The sequence below is a fragment of the Phocoena phocoena genome, chromosome 5 (assembly GCF_963924675.1).
Source record: "Phocoena phocoena chromosome 5, mPhoPho1.1, whole genome shotgun sequence".
NCBI classification, from domain to species: Eukaryota; Metazoa; Chordata; class Mammalia; order Artiodactyla; family Phocoenidae; genus Phocoena; species Phocoena phocoena.
In genome coordinates, this window is record NC_089223.1 from 106,282,871 (window position 1) to 106,299,603 (window position 16,733).

The 16,733-nt window shown below is 38.3% G+C and overlaps 2 protein-coding genes across 5 annotated transcripts in view; one reads left to right on the forward strand and one right to left on the reverse strand.

Moving 5' to 3' along the window:
• Positions 1-814, reverse strand: part of TBCK (TBC1 domain containing kinase) — a 224,696-nt gene extending 223,882 nt beyond the window's left edge. For all 4 annotated transcript variants that reach the window (XM_065877597.1, XM_065877595.1, XM_065877596.1 and 1 more), the window contains exon 1: positions 622-814. In XM_065877597.1, the coding sequence (XP_065733669.1) occupies positions 622-814 (193 nt within the window). The remainder of the gene's footprint in view (positions 1-621) is intronic.
• Positions 815-8,542: 7,728 nt separating this feature from the next.
• AIMP1 (aminoacyl tRNA synthetase complex interacting multifunctional protein 1) overlaps positions 8,543-16,733 on the forward strand; it is a 49,233-nt gene continuing 41,042 nt past the window's right edge. The window contains exon 1 of the mRNA XM_065877753.1: positions 8,543-8,627. Within this exon, the coding sequence (XP_065733825.1) occupies positions 8,626-8,627 (2 nt within the window). The 5' untranslated portion in view covers positions 8,543-8,625. The remainder of the gene's footprint in view (positions 8,628-16,733) is intronic.

Sequence of the window (16,733 nt, forward strand, 5' to 3'; positions counted from 1 at the left end):
CCAGACGTGGAATCTGCGGGTGCCTTAATCTCCAGAACTGTGAGAAATAAACCTTTCTTGTTTATAAGCCACTCGGTTTATGGTGTCTTATTTTAGCAGCCAGAATGGACTAAGATACAGGCTACAGAAGAAAAAAAGGCAGTAAACATCTTCCCAGTGAAACACTGACTTTTTAACCAATATAGTTCAACTTTTCCAAATGAAATCCTGTATGAAAAGACTAATGCAGCTCCAAAGAGGTAAAAAAATTAGTGACTCTCTTTTCATTTGAAGAAACTTAACCCAAATTATTACTTTCAATCATAAAATACACTCTCATAAACAATTCTAAAGTTTCTAACTTTAGAACTTTCATTTCCTTCTTAGAGAGGTGAAGAAATGCTTGAGAATAGGTGGCTTCCCTGAAAGGGAAAATTAAAAATCTTGATTCTCATATCTAGGAAATATGAATCATTCAAATGTAGTAAGGAAAACTCAAATAATGCAGTTTGGCTAGAGTGAAAGGTTAAGGCACTTGTACACACACATACTGATTACTTTATATGTTTACAATGTATATTATAACCTAACCAGGGTAACAGGGTAGAGAACACAAAATAGGAGACAACAACAGCAACTTACCATGCTTTCCCCGAGAAATATCCACATACTGGCACAGTCTGGGGTGCGTGATGGTCTTAAGGATTTGAAAGCGCCCTAAAATTTTGATGGAATTTGGTGTGAGAGGAAGCCCGTTGCTCCCACAAACATCATGTGGCAGAGCAGAGGCAAAGAAGGTAAAGGCACCCATTTCAGCATCCTTCAAGGGAAACATTTTTGGAGTCCTAGATCTTCCAAGATAACCTAGAAAAGGAGAGAAGTTTTTGATAGATCAACTAGACCTTAAGCCAGTGTTTTCTGACCTTAAACATGATAACTAATATAACTTGGAGGAAAATGCCAATCTGTACAATTTACAGTTAAAAGAAAACATTAAAAAATTTTAAGACAATATCAAAGAGGAAAAACCACCCAATCATGAATTTATATTGCAGCTCTAAATCAAAATCAAAGATTTTCAATGGCATATAAAGGAAAGACAGAACATTCCCTCTACAAGGATGTCTGACAGTTCTAAGAGTTTAGAGGAAATTTGTTATTGCATATTCATATCAGTAAGGCTCTTCTCTTTACCTAAAGCTTGAATAACCCACAGAGTTTCCTTTTTCAGAGTGAGGGGAGTCAGGAAAAAGGAAATAAGGATACCAACCAGAAACTTTAAATAATCAAGGACTCTATTAATAGTATAAAAATTAAACCAGATAACAGACAGCACTATAATGTTACTTAACTAATAAATTTTTGTTTCTGTGCTAGGTTCTTTACAAGTGATGTTTTAATCCCCTCAATGATCTTGACAGATGTTATTGCCTCTAGGTTAGAAATAGATGTTCTATGTGTAGATCCTGAGGGGTCCTAGCAGCATAGATTCCAAAGCAAATGGTGTCCCACAGTTTTATCATGGAGCAGCCTGAAGATTAAAAAACTTGCTCCAAAATCTGAATCACATTATGACAACCACAACAAAAAAGGTCCTCCAACAAAAAATATCTCTCTCACCCACGTGTCTCATGAAAAAGACATTCCATTGGTCAAGCACTGCATTCTTCTCTTCTCAGCTTTTATAATAAAAATCTGGAATTCTAAATCAAGTTAACAGACTGCTTTTCATATGCCTGCCCAGAAACCTCATTAAAACATTAAAAAGAACTGTTTTAAAATGTATAAACTCATAACAAGGAAGAGAACAGAAAAAGGCCTTGAGCTGATGAAAGACTTCAAGAAACTCCTGTAAAGCATTTTGCATATAGAAGAGTATTGTCACAAGAAACAGAAAGAAGGAAGCTACAACCTATGATACAGTCAAGAAGTTTTGCTCAGCCTCTTCAGTTCAGAGGCTTCAGATTCATAGAAGGCAGGAACAATGGTGAACAGCAGCAGTCAGAAGAAGGTTTGAAATGAGAAAGATAATTTGAAAGGCTGAAGAACAGAAGAGTCAACCCTGCCACCAGCCCCCCAGTATTGGCCAGTTATTTTTTTGTTTGTTTGGTTTTTGTTGTTGTTTTTTTGCTGTACGCAGGCCTCTCACTGTTGTGGCCTCTCCCGTTGCAGAGCACAGGCTCCGGGACTCGCAGGCTCAGCGGCCATGGCTCACGGGCCCAGCCACTCCACGGCATGTGGGATCTTCCTGGACCGGGGCATGAACCTGTGTCCCCTGCATTGGCAGGCGGACTCTCAACCACTGCACCACCAGGGAAGCCCCTGGCCAGTTATTTATCCTCTAAGCAAAAGAAAAACAAAAAACAAAATGGTTCATCCCTAAAGGAATAAAATAAACTGTTTGAGAATTACAATAAATAGTTGGTATGAGCACTGTGGACAAAAGCAAACTCCTCTTAATTCTGGAATTTGTAAGACCCCAGTTAAGATCTGGCTGTCTACCAAGCCATCCTAAAACAGGGTATTCCAGTCAACAAGCCTATCCACATACAAAATGCTCCCAGATAGTCTTCCTTAACTCTTAAATAAGGAACTCTCCAGGAATCATCAGATAGTTGAGGAAAGACTATAGCATAAAGGGCAAAACATAAAATAAACCAAAAAAAAAAAATCTGCCCTGGATGCAACCAAAATAATTTATGAAAAAAACCCCAAACCAAAACTAACTCTAATAAATTTAGAAAGTTTTGAGAAAATTTTGAGAAGATATTATACCAATTATATAAAAAAGGAGGTATGGAAAAACATATTTTATAAAAGAATGAAAAGGAATTGCCAACATACATGAGAAGATAAACCTCATTAATATTCAAGAAATTGTTCATTAAAATCACATGAGAATTTATACCTGTGAGACAGTAAAAATTAAGAAATCTGATAATACACAATGTTAGATTATGGAGAAACAGAGTGTAAATTGGTACAATGACTTTGGAAGACAGTTTGACACTATTTTGTTCCTGCAGAAACTCCTACACACATACACAAGCAGAAACCAAGAAAGATCAGGGTGGTACTGTTTCTATTATCTCTAAACTGGAAACAACTTACATGTCCACACACAGGTGAATGGCTAAATAAACTGTGGTACATTCATTTGATGGAAGAACACACAGGATGGAAAACAAGCAAACTATAGCAACATTTAATAATATAGATGAATCCTAGAAATATAATGTTGAGCAGGAAAAAAAGTCACACAAAACTTATGCCAATATTCATAAAATTCAAAAACCACAAAAGCTAAATAATAATTCAGGAATACCTACATATGAGGTAAGAATATATTCAAAACTTAAAGGAATTAAAAAAAAAACCTGAGGCTACTGTTACCACTATATGAAAAACAGTCATAAGATTAGGGAATAACCCATAAGAAGCTTCAAAATTTTTGAGTAATATTCTTATTCTTAATTGGCAGGTTAAGGTGTTCATATTATTATTATGCTCCATAATTCCCACATTCTATATCTCTATCTATTTATATATATGTGCTATATACAATATATTTCATAAAAATTTTAAATTTTAAAATGAAAAATATTTTTAAATACAATGAATTGATTTTCAACAAAGGCCAATGAATTCAATAGGAAAAGGATAGTCTTTTTAACGAATGGTGCTAAAACAAGACAACCACATGGGAAAAAATTAACCTCAACTACTACTGCTACATCCACAAAAATCTGATATGGATTATAGACCTAATTGTAAAAGCTAAAACTGTAAGTCTTCTACAAAAAAACCCCCCCAAAAAACACAGAATATTTTTGCAACCTTAGGATAGGCAAAGATTTCTGAAGCAGGATTTAAAAAAGCCATAAAAAACTAACTTTATAAAGTGGGCTTCATCAAAATTAAAAACATTGCACATCAAAAATCACATTTTAGAAAATAAAAATCCAAGCCAAAGTTAAGAAAAGTATTATTTATATCTATATATAACATTTTTATCAAATAGATGTATATGTATTATATGTATGTTTGTATATATGGTAATAGACTTAGAATATATAAAGAATGCCTACAACTCAATAATAAAAAGAAAAACAAAAATAGATAAAAGTCTGAAACATGTATTTTTCACAAAGAAGGAATACAAATAGACAATAAGCACATGAAAAAGTTCTCAATATAATTAATCAGCAGGGAAGTGCAAATTAAAAGCACAACAATATACCATTTCACACCTACCAGAATGGCTAAAATTGGAATGACTGGCAATACCAAGTGTTGAGAAAAATGTGGAACTGGAGCTGATACTCTGCAGCTGATGGTAGTGTTAAAATGACACAAGAACTTTTAAAAACTGTTTGGAAAACTGTCCTAAAGTTAAAAATACCCCTCATGACTCAGAAATTCCACTCCTACTCGGTACTTACCCGAGAAAACTTAAAATATTTGTCCATAAAAATACTTGTACAAGAATGTTCACAGAACTTTTACTCATAACGGCCCCAAACTGGAAGCAATGTAAACATCATACAAGTGAACTGATAAACAAGTTGTAGCATATTCATCCAATGAAATGCTATTCAAAAGCAACAAAAAAGGAACAACCATGCCAAAATATGGATGTATCTCAAAAATATTATGTTGACGAAAGCAGTAGACACATAAGAGTGTATATATCCTATGGCTCCATTTAAATGTAGTTCTAGAACTAGAGTTCTAAACTATAGTGATAAAAAAGAGAATTGTAGTGCCTTGGCTGGGTGTGTGTGTGGGGGGCGGGGACAGGATTGGAGAGGGAAACATAGGAACTTTCTGGAGTAGTCCAAATGTTTCACATCTTAATTCGGGTGGTGTTTGTCACTTTTGTTCACATGTATCAAAACTCCTCAAACTGATCACTTAAAATCAGTGTACTCTAATATATGTAAATTTCATCTCATTTAAAAAAAGAAAATGAAACAAAATTAAGAGAATATGAGAAAATAATAATTTTAAAAGTTAGTGCTTGGTACTTAAACATGTGATTACCAAACTAGATAGAAGTGTTAGAAAATAAAATTGAGACAATTACTCAGAACATGAAGCAAATGGGCAAATAGATTAAAGAAAGCATAACAGAAAAGTTAACACACATAGTGAATCAACCCAAGAATTCAACAACCACCTTATAGGCATTTCAAAAAAGGGAACAGGGAAAAATAAAGGAGAATAAATTACAAAAGATGGGAGAAAATTCCCCACAATTGAAGGGAAATATGTACCTTCAAATTAAAAAGGCTTCTAATTTCAAGGAGAATAAATGAAAAAAGACCGAAATGGAGACACTGATCCTAGCTCCATCGAATGAGTTAACTGCAAGGAGAATAAACTCAGACCAAGACATGCCATGACAAATTTTCAAAGCATCAAGCATAACTAAAAATTTAAGTCATTTCAGAGAGAATACAAATAGTTCAGGCATCAACAAATCAAGATCAGACACTCATTCTCATGAGCAACAACAGAAGTTAGAAGATGGTGAAGCCTTGAAAAGTTGGAAGAAACATAATTTTGTTTCTTTACCCAGCCAAACTATCATTCATAATAGCAAAATAATAATTTACAACTATGCAAACATTAAAAAATAAAATCACCATCCACATACCTTCATGAATAAGTTTCTTTAGGATGTATTCTAACAAAACAGAGGAGAAAACCAAATAATAAAAGACATGGAGTTAAGAAACAATGTATCTTACTCAAGAATTCAATGAATGTAATCCAGTATAGAAGCTGCACCAAAGGACTAGAAAGTAATCTGTTCCAATTAAACAGAAGGTAATTGGGCTCCAAGGGGAATGTCTTCAAGCAGAGTAAGGGAGGTTCTCATACAAAGAATGAGAGGATGTGGTGAATAAAGCACATGCATCTTTTCCCTCAAAGAAAGTGCAAAGTACTCTGTGAAAGTGAGGAAAGCCAAAAGCTACATAAGAAGTATATAATCCAAAAAATTAAGCACATTTAACTATGGCATAATTGTTATTATTGGAGAGGAAGAAAGAGTAATCAGTTGGATGTTAATATTACAAATCTTCTTGTTAGAGTGGTACAAAGGTCATGAAATTAAAACATTGGGAAGGAAATGTATAATAGCATACGTCTTGGCTCAGCATTGAAGATTATTTACAAAGCTATAATGTTGTAACATTTTACTAGTTTTTAAACACATAAACAAAGCAAAAAACAACTGCAGTTAAGAAATATACTGTAACTATTAATAACCTTGACAACGTACAAGTAAAGGTCCATCTAAGGGAAGGTGGGAATGGATGCAGTTTCTGTGGCGGTAAGGGAAGGCAGAGTCTCTACTTCCCTCATTTTACAAAATAAGGAGCCAAATGTAAGTATTTTCAAAAGTTCATATGAAAAAAATTAAGTTTAAATATATTACTTAGAATTCTAAAATTAACCAATATGAAAACTAAAAATTGTGATAACGATTCAAAAATTTGTAGAAGAGGGCTTCCCTGGTGGCACAGTGGTTAAGAATCCACCTGCCAGTGCAGGGGACACGGGTTGGAGCACTGGTTCGGGAAGAGCCCACATGCCGTGGAGCAACTAAGCCTGTGCACCACAACTACTGAGCCTGCGTTCTAGAGCCCGTGTGCAACAACTACTGAGCCCACGCGCCTAGAGCCCGTGCTCCCTAACAAGAGAAGCCACGGCAATGAGAAGCCCATGCACAGCAACGAAAACCCAATGCAGTCAAAAAAAAAAACAACAAAAAACCCACAACATTGTAAATCAACTGTATTTCAATAAAAATTATTAAAAAACAAAAAAAAAATTGCGGTAGAGAGGTTGTGGATGTTGTGGCCTATCTTAAGAAGTCAATTAAAATAAAAAGAATTAGCAGTTTAACTTGTTCAACATACAGACCTAAAATTAGAAAAGGTTAAAAATAATTATCTCTGAAGTAACAGAACTGAGGGTAGGAAGGAAGAGCCTGAGCTGTTGCATTTTATTAGGCAGTCCTTTTATACTACACTATTTGATCTTCCATTAGATACTTCTGTCACTTAGACAACTAAAAATCAATTAACCAAATAAAGAAAATGCAAATAATTCAAAACGATAAAACCGTAGTTGGTGTTAAACATTTCATCAGTGTTCTGCTTCAACTACCTCTTAGATGGGTGCACATAAAAAGGTTCACACATAACAAATACACAGACATAGATTTTTTTCCGCTTGGTGAGTGGAAGAAAGCGAGTGGAAAAAACAGCTGAGGTGAGAGATTCGTTGAGGAAAAAAAAACAACATAAGGAGTTGGGTTTGAAAATTCATTCACTCAACAAATATCCTGAAGCTCGTATTTTAAGTCAGGTGTTTTTCCAGCTTCGGGGCCACCAGTGAACAGGACACAATATCCGCCCTCAAAGAACTTTAAGCGGAAATGCATCACAAAGGGAAAAAGGTAAAAAAATAGGGCAAAAGATGCATATTTCGTTACGAATAAAACAATTTACACATTTCTTCAATGGGTTTCATTTATTTTATGTACTTTCCCGCAAAAAGTTGTCTTTCTGTCCCAAATAAAAACAGGGACAAGAGGCCTTGAAAAGCAACCACTAACAATTCTAAAGAAACTTCCACTCGTTCACATTCTTTCACTGCACAAGTGAATGCCACATCTCGACAACTGACTAAGCCTTTGAAAACAAGAAACAAACCAAAGCAAGAGTTTAATCTATGTTGAGCAACGGGAGAGCCGATTCCAAATTCTCTTAAACGGTCAGGTGGAAGATCCTTTCTAAGAGCCGCCTGCAGTCCTCAAAGGACTCAGGGGTGTAGGGGGAAGGCGGGCTGTAGCTAGGGATGGAGACGGTACTCAGCAGCCAGCAGCTGCACCGGTGGTCTCTATCACTCACGGCGGAAATGCGAGGCCGCTCGCTGCACCTGACCTTCCTCTACCTCCCACCAGCACCGACCACTACGATACAGAAAACTGGGAAACCCAAATACCTGCCTCTGGGTCTGGGGACGCAGGCGGACACAAAGACAAGGGGATGGAGCTCCTACACAGGGCCCCAGAGCTGTCGCTGGAGCTGGTGTTGCCGCTATTGCTTAGTGCACCAGACCCTGCATTTCAGGTGCTTCTACAAGAGGCTGCTCCTGGAGCGCCGGGAGCTCAGAGGTTGCCCTTTGCCCGCCAGCTTAAATCAGCCGGAGTTGCCTGCCTCGCCTCCGGCAGGAGAGCGACCCCCGCGCTCTCCGCTGACAGCTCCCACCTCTCCCCACGACCACCCTCAGCTCGGCCTTTTCCTCTGACCTCACAGCGTACGCGACGGAACTCTAAAGAAAGACCCCGACGTCCGGCGTCTTGCCCCTCGCCCAACCTGGCGATAAAATACAGAGACCGAGGAAGAGGTGCGGAATGGTTGGCGTTATTGGCTGAAGGAATGGGCGACGGGGAGTGTGGTGTGGCTGCGCACGGGAAGGGGGCCACTGAATTTGAAGAAGAATTTGTGGACCGCTCAGGCGTTTAGCGAGGACACCTCATTGGGTCCTTTCTCGCTGCCTTCGTGAGCGGGAGGCTGTCCTTACCGGCTCCGGGCCGAGGCGGCCGAGGTTCCGCCTGTTCACCGATACATGTGAGTGTCGTCCTCAGAGGGTCCCGGGGTACGGGGATTGCGAACATAAGAGTCCCCTGTCCCTTAGTGGCCTTCGGATAATAGGACCTGGCCTGCGGGGAAGTCGGCCCACAGCAGCGCCAATCTTGGCATGAGGAAGTAGGGAACAGCTTGGGACCTTTTGAAGGAGCCAAGTTTGAGAAATGGGATGCGGGGCCGAGGGGAAGGATGTTACTGGAAAAGATATATGCACAAACATGTTTATTTTTGCATGTGTGAGAGAACCGGGAGGTGGTGACAGGAATTCGTTTATTCCGCAAGTAGTTATTTAGCGCCCTGTTTTAGGCATCCTGGTAAAAAGCAATGAACAAAACAGACAAAAATTCCTGTCTCCCTGTGGTTCACATTTTATTGAACTTACATACTAAACAAAGTTAAGAAAAGCATACCGTATCTTAGGTTGTAATGACTGCTGAAAACAAAAATAGTGAAGCCGGGAAGGAGGATATAGGTTGAAATTTTAGGATGGCCAAGGAAGGTCTCACTGAAAAGATCACTCTTCAGTAAAGAGCTGACAGAAGCAAGAGAGTAATCGTTAGGCTGTTTTGGGGAGGTGCAGTCAGGCAGACGGACCAGACATTGCAAAAGCCATCAGGCAGGAACTCTCCTGAACAGCAAGGAAGCCTGTAGGTCAGGGTTGAGTGAAGCAACTAAAGCTGAAGAAAGAATCAGAGATCCGGAATAGATCATGAAGGATCTTGAGGACGTCTAACCCATTGGAGGGTTTTGAGCAGTGGAGTACATACTTCCTTTTTAAAAGAATCTCTCTGGCTGCTCTCAAGAATAGACTGGAGGGAATAAGGTGGAAGAAACACCAGTTAGGAGGCTTTTACATAAATCCAGAGGAGATATGATAGTGGCTTGACTAGGGGTGGTAAGAAATGACCAGTCAGATTCTTAGTGCTCTTAATTTAGGTATGCAAGAATTTTAATGGATGGCCAGTTAATTTTCTTTAATTAGGTTTGGAAACACTTTTAAAATGACTTGTAGTGTGAGGTTAGGAGTAACAAACACGAGTTAAAATCATGGCTTTACCATTTAATATTTGAATGGATTTAGACAAGTCACATAATTTCTCTGAGTTTTTCTATAACCTTATTGTCTCACAAGGTTACAAAGATTAAATGACTATGTAATGTGCCAGGCCCATTAAAGTAGTGGCTACTGTTATTAACTGTGTTTTTGGTTAAGAAATGGAAGAAAGATAGTGGTGAGTACATCTGTGAGTGGGAAGGTTTGGTTAAATCCTATTGGGGAAAATCTGAGCCCGCTAAAACATGACCTTGTTTGGTAAGTGGGCCATGGGAGACCTAGACATACCCCTTTTAAAATTTTATGCATATGTCACTGGACAAAAAGGTTTTCTGTGTTAATGTCCGTAGTATCTGAAACACGTGGACTGTCTTCTCTTAGCCATACCCTCATAGCCATCCCTTAAGCCCTCCAGGATCCTCAGTGTCCTCATTAGTAAACGGGAAGAAGTCTCTCTGGTGAGTAGAGAAAAACAATCAAGCATAAATACAAATAAAATGAATAAGTCATGGGGATGTAATGTACAGCATGGTGACTATAGTTAATAATACTGTTTTGCATATTAGAAAATAGCTAGGAGACTGGATCTTGATGGTTCTCATCACAAGAAAAAAATTGTAACTATGTATGGTAAAGGATGTTAACTGGACTATTGTAGTGTTCATCTTACAACCCAATCAAGAAATGGGCAGAAGATCTAAATAGACATTTCTCCAAAGAAGACATGCAGATGGCCGAGAGACACATGAAAAGATGCTCAGTGTCGCTAATTATTAGAGAAATGCAAATAAAAACTATAGTGAGGTATCACCTCACACTAGTTCGAATGGCCATCATCAAAAAGTCTACAAATAATAAATGCTGGAGAGGGTGTGGAGGAAAGGGAACCCTCTTGCACTGTTGGTGGGAATGTAAATTGGTACAGCCGCTATGGAGAACAGTATGGAGGTTCCTTAAAAAACTAAAAATAGAGCTACAGTATGATCCTGCAGTCCTATTTCTGGGAATATATGTGGAGAAAACTATAATTAAAAAAGATACATGCACCCCGGTGTTCACTGAAGCATTATTTACAATAGGCAACACATGGAAGCAACTTAAATATCCATCAAGAGATGAATGGATAGAGAAAATGTGGTGTATATATATACATACACACACACACAATGGAATATTACTCAGCCATAAAAAGAATGAAATAATGCCATTTGTAGTAACATGGATGGACCTAGAGATTATCATATGAAATGAAGCCAGACAGAGAAAGACAAGTATATGATATCACTTATATGTGGAATCTAAAAATGAACTTATTTACAAAACAGAAACAGACTCAGACATAGAAAACAAACTTATGGTTACCAAAGGGGAAAAGTATGTGGGGAGGGGGGGTAAATTAGGAAATTGGGAGTAACTTATACACACTACTATATATAAAACAGATAAATAACAAGGACCTACTGTATAGCATGGGGAACTATACTCAGTATTTTGTGACAACCTATATGGGAAAAGAATCTGGAAAAGGATGTATATATGACTTACTTTGCTGCACTAACTACTGTGCTGAAACTAACACAGCATTGTAAATTAACTATACTTCAGTAATGAAAAAAAGAAAGTCACACAGCTAATGAGTGGCATAGCTGGCATTTGAATTCATTATCTGATCACATGCTTAGAAGAAAAACAAAAAGAATAAAATGAACTTTCACAAAAAGCATAGTTTTATATCTTTCTGTGTTTTGACAAATATTTCTCAAAATGTTTAATTTTTTAATTTACCTGTTTAAAAATTCTGACTTTTGACATGTTTTAAATCCTAGCAGGAGTTTTAACCTAGAGCTGCATTGTGTAGAACTGTAATAAAGGTGTTCTTAGAGTGGGGTAGCTTGGTGATTAGATTACAAAACAAATGGAGGAAAGAAGTTTGGAAGGTAAGAATAGGGGTGGTGGTAGAAGAGAGAAAAAAGTGATTAAAATTACTGTAGTTCACTAGTTCTGAGAGGCATATTTTTCTCATATTTATAGCTCTGAAATAGTGGGGTATTCAAAGTTTTAAACTCATTATACACTAAATAGCAGCTGTGACATCGTTGTCACTGCCCAACTTATGCAAACTTGGTTATAACTGATAATATTGTCATTAGTTCAGTTGAGTTGTGTGTACTGTTGGTGCATAGTTGTTGAGTTTAATCTCTTAAGTATCCTTTAAAAGATCATTTAGCACTTAAATAAAAAGTTACTGTGTTTGCAGAAATACATGGAAGAAATAAATTAGGAGTTTGGGATTAACATATATACACTACTATATATAAAATATGTAAATAAGGACGTACTATATAGCACAGGGAAATATACTCAGTGTCTTGTAATAACCTGTACTGTAAAGACTCTGAAAAAGGAAATATATATATAAAACAATCACTTTGCTATATACTTGAAACTAACACAACATTGTAAATTAACTATACTTCAGTTTTCAAAAAAGAAATTCATGGAAACACAAGAGTGATATAAGATAAAAATAGGGCTAAATTCAAAACAGGTATTTCAATACATAATACAGGATGTGACTAAGTGTAAGAGAACATTAGGTCAGTTAAATCAGCCGTGGTTTTTTTCCTTAATGGTACCCAAAATAATGCAGCATCTTATGATTGGAGTCATTTTACAATTGATGGTATCTTATATATGATGAAATACAATACTTAGAGTGTCTAAGGAGAATATAAATTTTTACCTAATTGCAATTCTGAAACAGTGAAATCAGATATTTTGAGAAAGAGAATCACTTCCAAATTTTTGTGGAGTTCTCTATACTATAAAGTAAAAATGAAGGTCTGCCATTTAAACTTCCATTTCAAAGCAATAGTTTATGTTTGTTTCCTAACATTGAGAGCCCAGGGTAGGGGGTTTGTTAATTTTTAGAAAGTACTGGCAATTTCAAAATCAGTGGGGAAGACTACTGTAGAGATTGCTGAGGTAAAGGGAAGTCATTTAGAAATGATAGGAATCTCTGAAGTAATCTTTTATGTGTGTGTTTTAATGGTTCAGATGTAGTCTAAATTCATGTATTTTCTAAAACCAGCTTCACCCGATTTTATGATTAGTGGCATCTTACAGTAGCTTTTTAGGTTTGATGAAATATGGTGATTATGTTGAGAAGAACAGAATTAATGTGAAAGGGCAGAATAATTTAGATAATACTTTTCAAAAGCCTTTTATCATAAAAAATGTTTATTTTTTTAAATTTAGTGTAGGAAAAAGAAAAAAAAGTCTTGACTCTTACTATCCAAATACAGTTAACATACTCAGTGTACTGTTTTCCTGTCAGTGTTTTAGATTTGTAATTACTGTGCATGCGATTAAGTATTATATCTATTTTAATCACATAATCTTTTTTTTTTAATTTTGATGCAGACTAAGCCAGAATTCCCAAACTGTTTTAGGAAATACTAGTTCAAATAAATGTTAATTAGGTGTTCCTTGCTTAGTATTCCATGGTTAAATACTTTGGGAAATGCTTCATAAGTATATCCTTTACAGAAATTATAGCTTGGGCATTAAAAGAAATAACTCCAGAATCAGACAGACCTAAGTTTCAATCATTTACTAACTAGCCACATTAATTGGCAAATTAATTTTAAGTCAAGTTTTCTTCTCTGTATAATGGAGATAATTACTGTATTTGTAGATGATCTGTGTAAAGCATTTAGCCAGCCCACAATAAATGCTCTTCAAATGTTACCTATTATTATTAACTTTATCATCTGTGAGAAACCCTTTACGTGTTAGCATATTAAAAGTTCGGAGGACGGGGTTCCCTGGTGGCACAGTGGTTGAGAGTCCGCCTGCCGATGCAGGGGACACGGGTTTGTGCCCTGGTCCGGGAAGATCCCACATGCCGTGGAGCAGCTGGGCCCATGAGCCATGGCCTCTGAGCCTGCGCGTCTGGAGCCTGTGCTCCACAATGGGAGAGGCCACAACAGTGAGAGGCCCGCATACCCCACCCCCCCAAAAAAAAAAAGTTCAGAGGAGACTAAGGAAACTTCTGAAGGTTTGAAATCCAGCAGGTACTCAATGTAAAATTGAAAATCACTGGAGCAGTTGGCACAGAGTAGTGAAATGAGCGCTGGGTTGAATGGCAAAACATTTTTCTGAGCTTTAAGCAATGATGTTGTTAAGCTAACAGTGTTGCTCTAAACATAACCTCTTTTAAAAAATTTTCTCCAGTTTTCTGTGTGTCTCCCATTTGTCTAAAGTGTAGTGAGTACAAGGAACATGTTTAATCTTGCTTCCTACTATAAATCTGGCGCATGCTCAAAATCAGGGACCATAAGTAAAATTTGGGTCATGAATGTGTTATGTATAGGGACCTGGCAAGTAACATAAATGGCAAACAGGGAATGGTGGGTGAAGTCTGTTTTGCCTTGCTTAAAGGCATTCACATTCAGTTGTTTCAAATACTGATCTGTTTGGTGACCATTTATAATTCCTAGAGGAGACTAGAGTTCAGGATCAAACTGTTGAGAACATCAGCATTGAAGGGATAAGAAAAAGGAGATGCTAAGGAAGTAGGTGAAATCAGGTGAAAGTATCCTCACTTTATAAATTAAGAACATGAAGCATAGAGAAGTTAAGTACCTTTACCAAGTTTGTCACACAGCTGGTAGTATGTGATTCAGCCAAGATTTGTTGGCTGTAAATGCTTTTTAAAAAAAAACTATGCTCTCCTACCCGTGGTAGCAATCATTATCTGCATACTACTAGAAAACATTGACATAAACTTATGCATCCTACTTGTATTTTTGAAAAGTTTAAATGACAGTTAATCAACAAGTACTAGAAAACCTGTTTCCAGAGCTTCTAATTCTAAAAATCAATAAATAGTTCTTAATATTTGAGAACAGTTTTGTCAACACATAGACCTGATTAGAAATTAATCCAGAGACAGAGTCAAGATGGCTGTGTGGGAAGACACGGAGTTAGCGTCTCCCCACAACCAGGGTGCCTGCCAGCCGCTGGTGGGGACCTCTGATGCCCAAGAAGATGGGAGGAACCCCAAAGTGAACTGGTAGGATGTAGGGGGGCTGAGGGGAGGAGAACTGGAGGCCAGACAGAATTGGCACCGCTGAGGCCGGAGAGATCAGGAGAGGCAGGTGGGAGGGGCCCTCCAGGAGGAGTGGAGGGCGATTGCCCCATCCACCCTGGCATGGGGAGCCTGCTGAGCTCCCAGGCCAGCCCCTGCCCGCCAAACCCCCATCCAGGCTGCGTGGGTCCTTGGGGGCATAGGAGGGAGGCTAGGGAGATCAGGAGACGCAGGCAGGAGGGGCCATCCAGGATGAGTGGGAGAGGAGCAGAGGGCGATTGCCCTGCCTACTCGAGCCTGGGGAGCCTGCTGAGCTCCCAGGGTGATTCCCCTGCCCTCCAAAGCCCCCTCCAGGTCATGTGGGTCCTTGGGGGCATAGGAAGGAGGCTTAGGGGAGAACAGGAGAGGCAGGTGGGAGGGGCCCTCCCAGACTGGAGGAGCAGGAGAGGAGAGGAGGGCACTGTCTCCACTCACTCGAGCCCATGAAGCCTGCAGGGCTCTGAGGTGAGGTCCCCTGCCCTCTTGAGACCAGGGTTTGGGGGGCACATCTGGGCCCCTTCTGTTCCTTGAGCCTAAGCCCAACCCCCACAGCCCCCAGAGCCTTTTCCAGCCCTGTGGGTCCTGAGAATTGGCCCCGCCTACCACCCAAACCTCACCCTTGCATAGGCCCTACCGTCCACAGCCAAGGTCTCTGCCGCCTGTATTTCTTTTTTTTCTTTTCCCTCCTCTTTTTTAGTATTGTGATACTGATAAACCTTCCAGTTCTTGATTCATCTACATTTTTTTTATATTCTTACTAACATATCTGTTAGTTTCCTAGTCTAATTTTATTTTTTACTTTGTTATTGTTGTGTTTTTTGCTTCTTTTTTTCTGCCACACCAGGCAGCTTGCAGGATCTTGGTTCATGAGCCCGGGGTTGGACTCAAGCTCCTGAGGTGGGAGCTCTGAGTCTGAACCACTGGACTAACAGAGAACCTCAGACCCCAGGGAATATCCGTCGGAGTGAGGTCTCACAGAATTCCTCATCTCAGCACCAAGACCCAGCTCTGCCCAATAGCCTAAAAACCCCACTATTAAAAGTCTCAGGCCAAACAACCAGTAAGACAGGAACATAATCCCACTTATTAAACAACAACAAAAAAGATGAGATGACAAAAAATATGTCACAGATGAAGGAGCAAGGTAAAAACCTACAGAAGATGAAATAAATGAAGAGGAAACAGGCAATCTACCTGGAAAAGAATTCAGAGTAATAATAATAAAGAAGATCCAGAATCTTGGAAATAGAATGGAGGCACGGATTGAGAAAACACAAGAAATGTTTAACAAAGATCTAGAACAATTAAAGAGCAAACAGAAAGAACACAATAACTGAAATGAAAAATACACTAGAAGGAATCAATATCAGAATAACTGAGGCAGAATAACGAATAAGTGAGCTGGAAGACAAAATGGTGGAAATAACTGCTGAGGGGCAGAATAAAGAAAAAAATGAATTGAAGACAATCTCAGAGACCTCTGGGACAACACCACATTCGAATTATAGGGGTCACAGAAGAAGAAGAGAAAAATAAAGGGTGTAATATTTGAAGAGATTATAGTTGAAAACTTCCCTAAGATGGGAAAGGAAATAGTCACCCAATTCCAGGAAGCACAGAGAGTCCCATACAGGATAAACCAGAAAAACACACCAAGACACATATTAATCAAACTAACAAAAATTAAATTCAAAGAAAAAATATTAAAAGCAGCAAGGGAAAAACAAAAAATAACATACAAAGGAATCCCTGTAAGGTTATCAGCTCATTTTTCAGCAGAAACTGGAGGCCAAAAGGGACTGGCAGGATGTACTTAAAGTGATGAAAGAGAAAAACCTACAACCAAGATTACTCTACCCTGCAAGGATCCCATTCACATTCGATGGAGAAGTCAAAAGCTTTT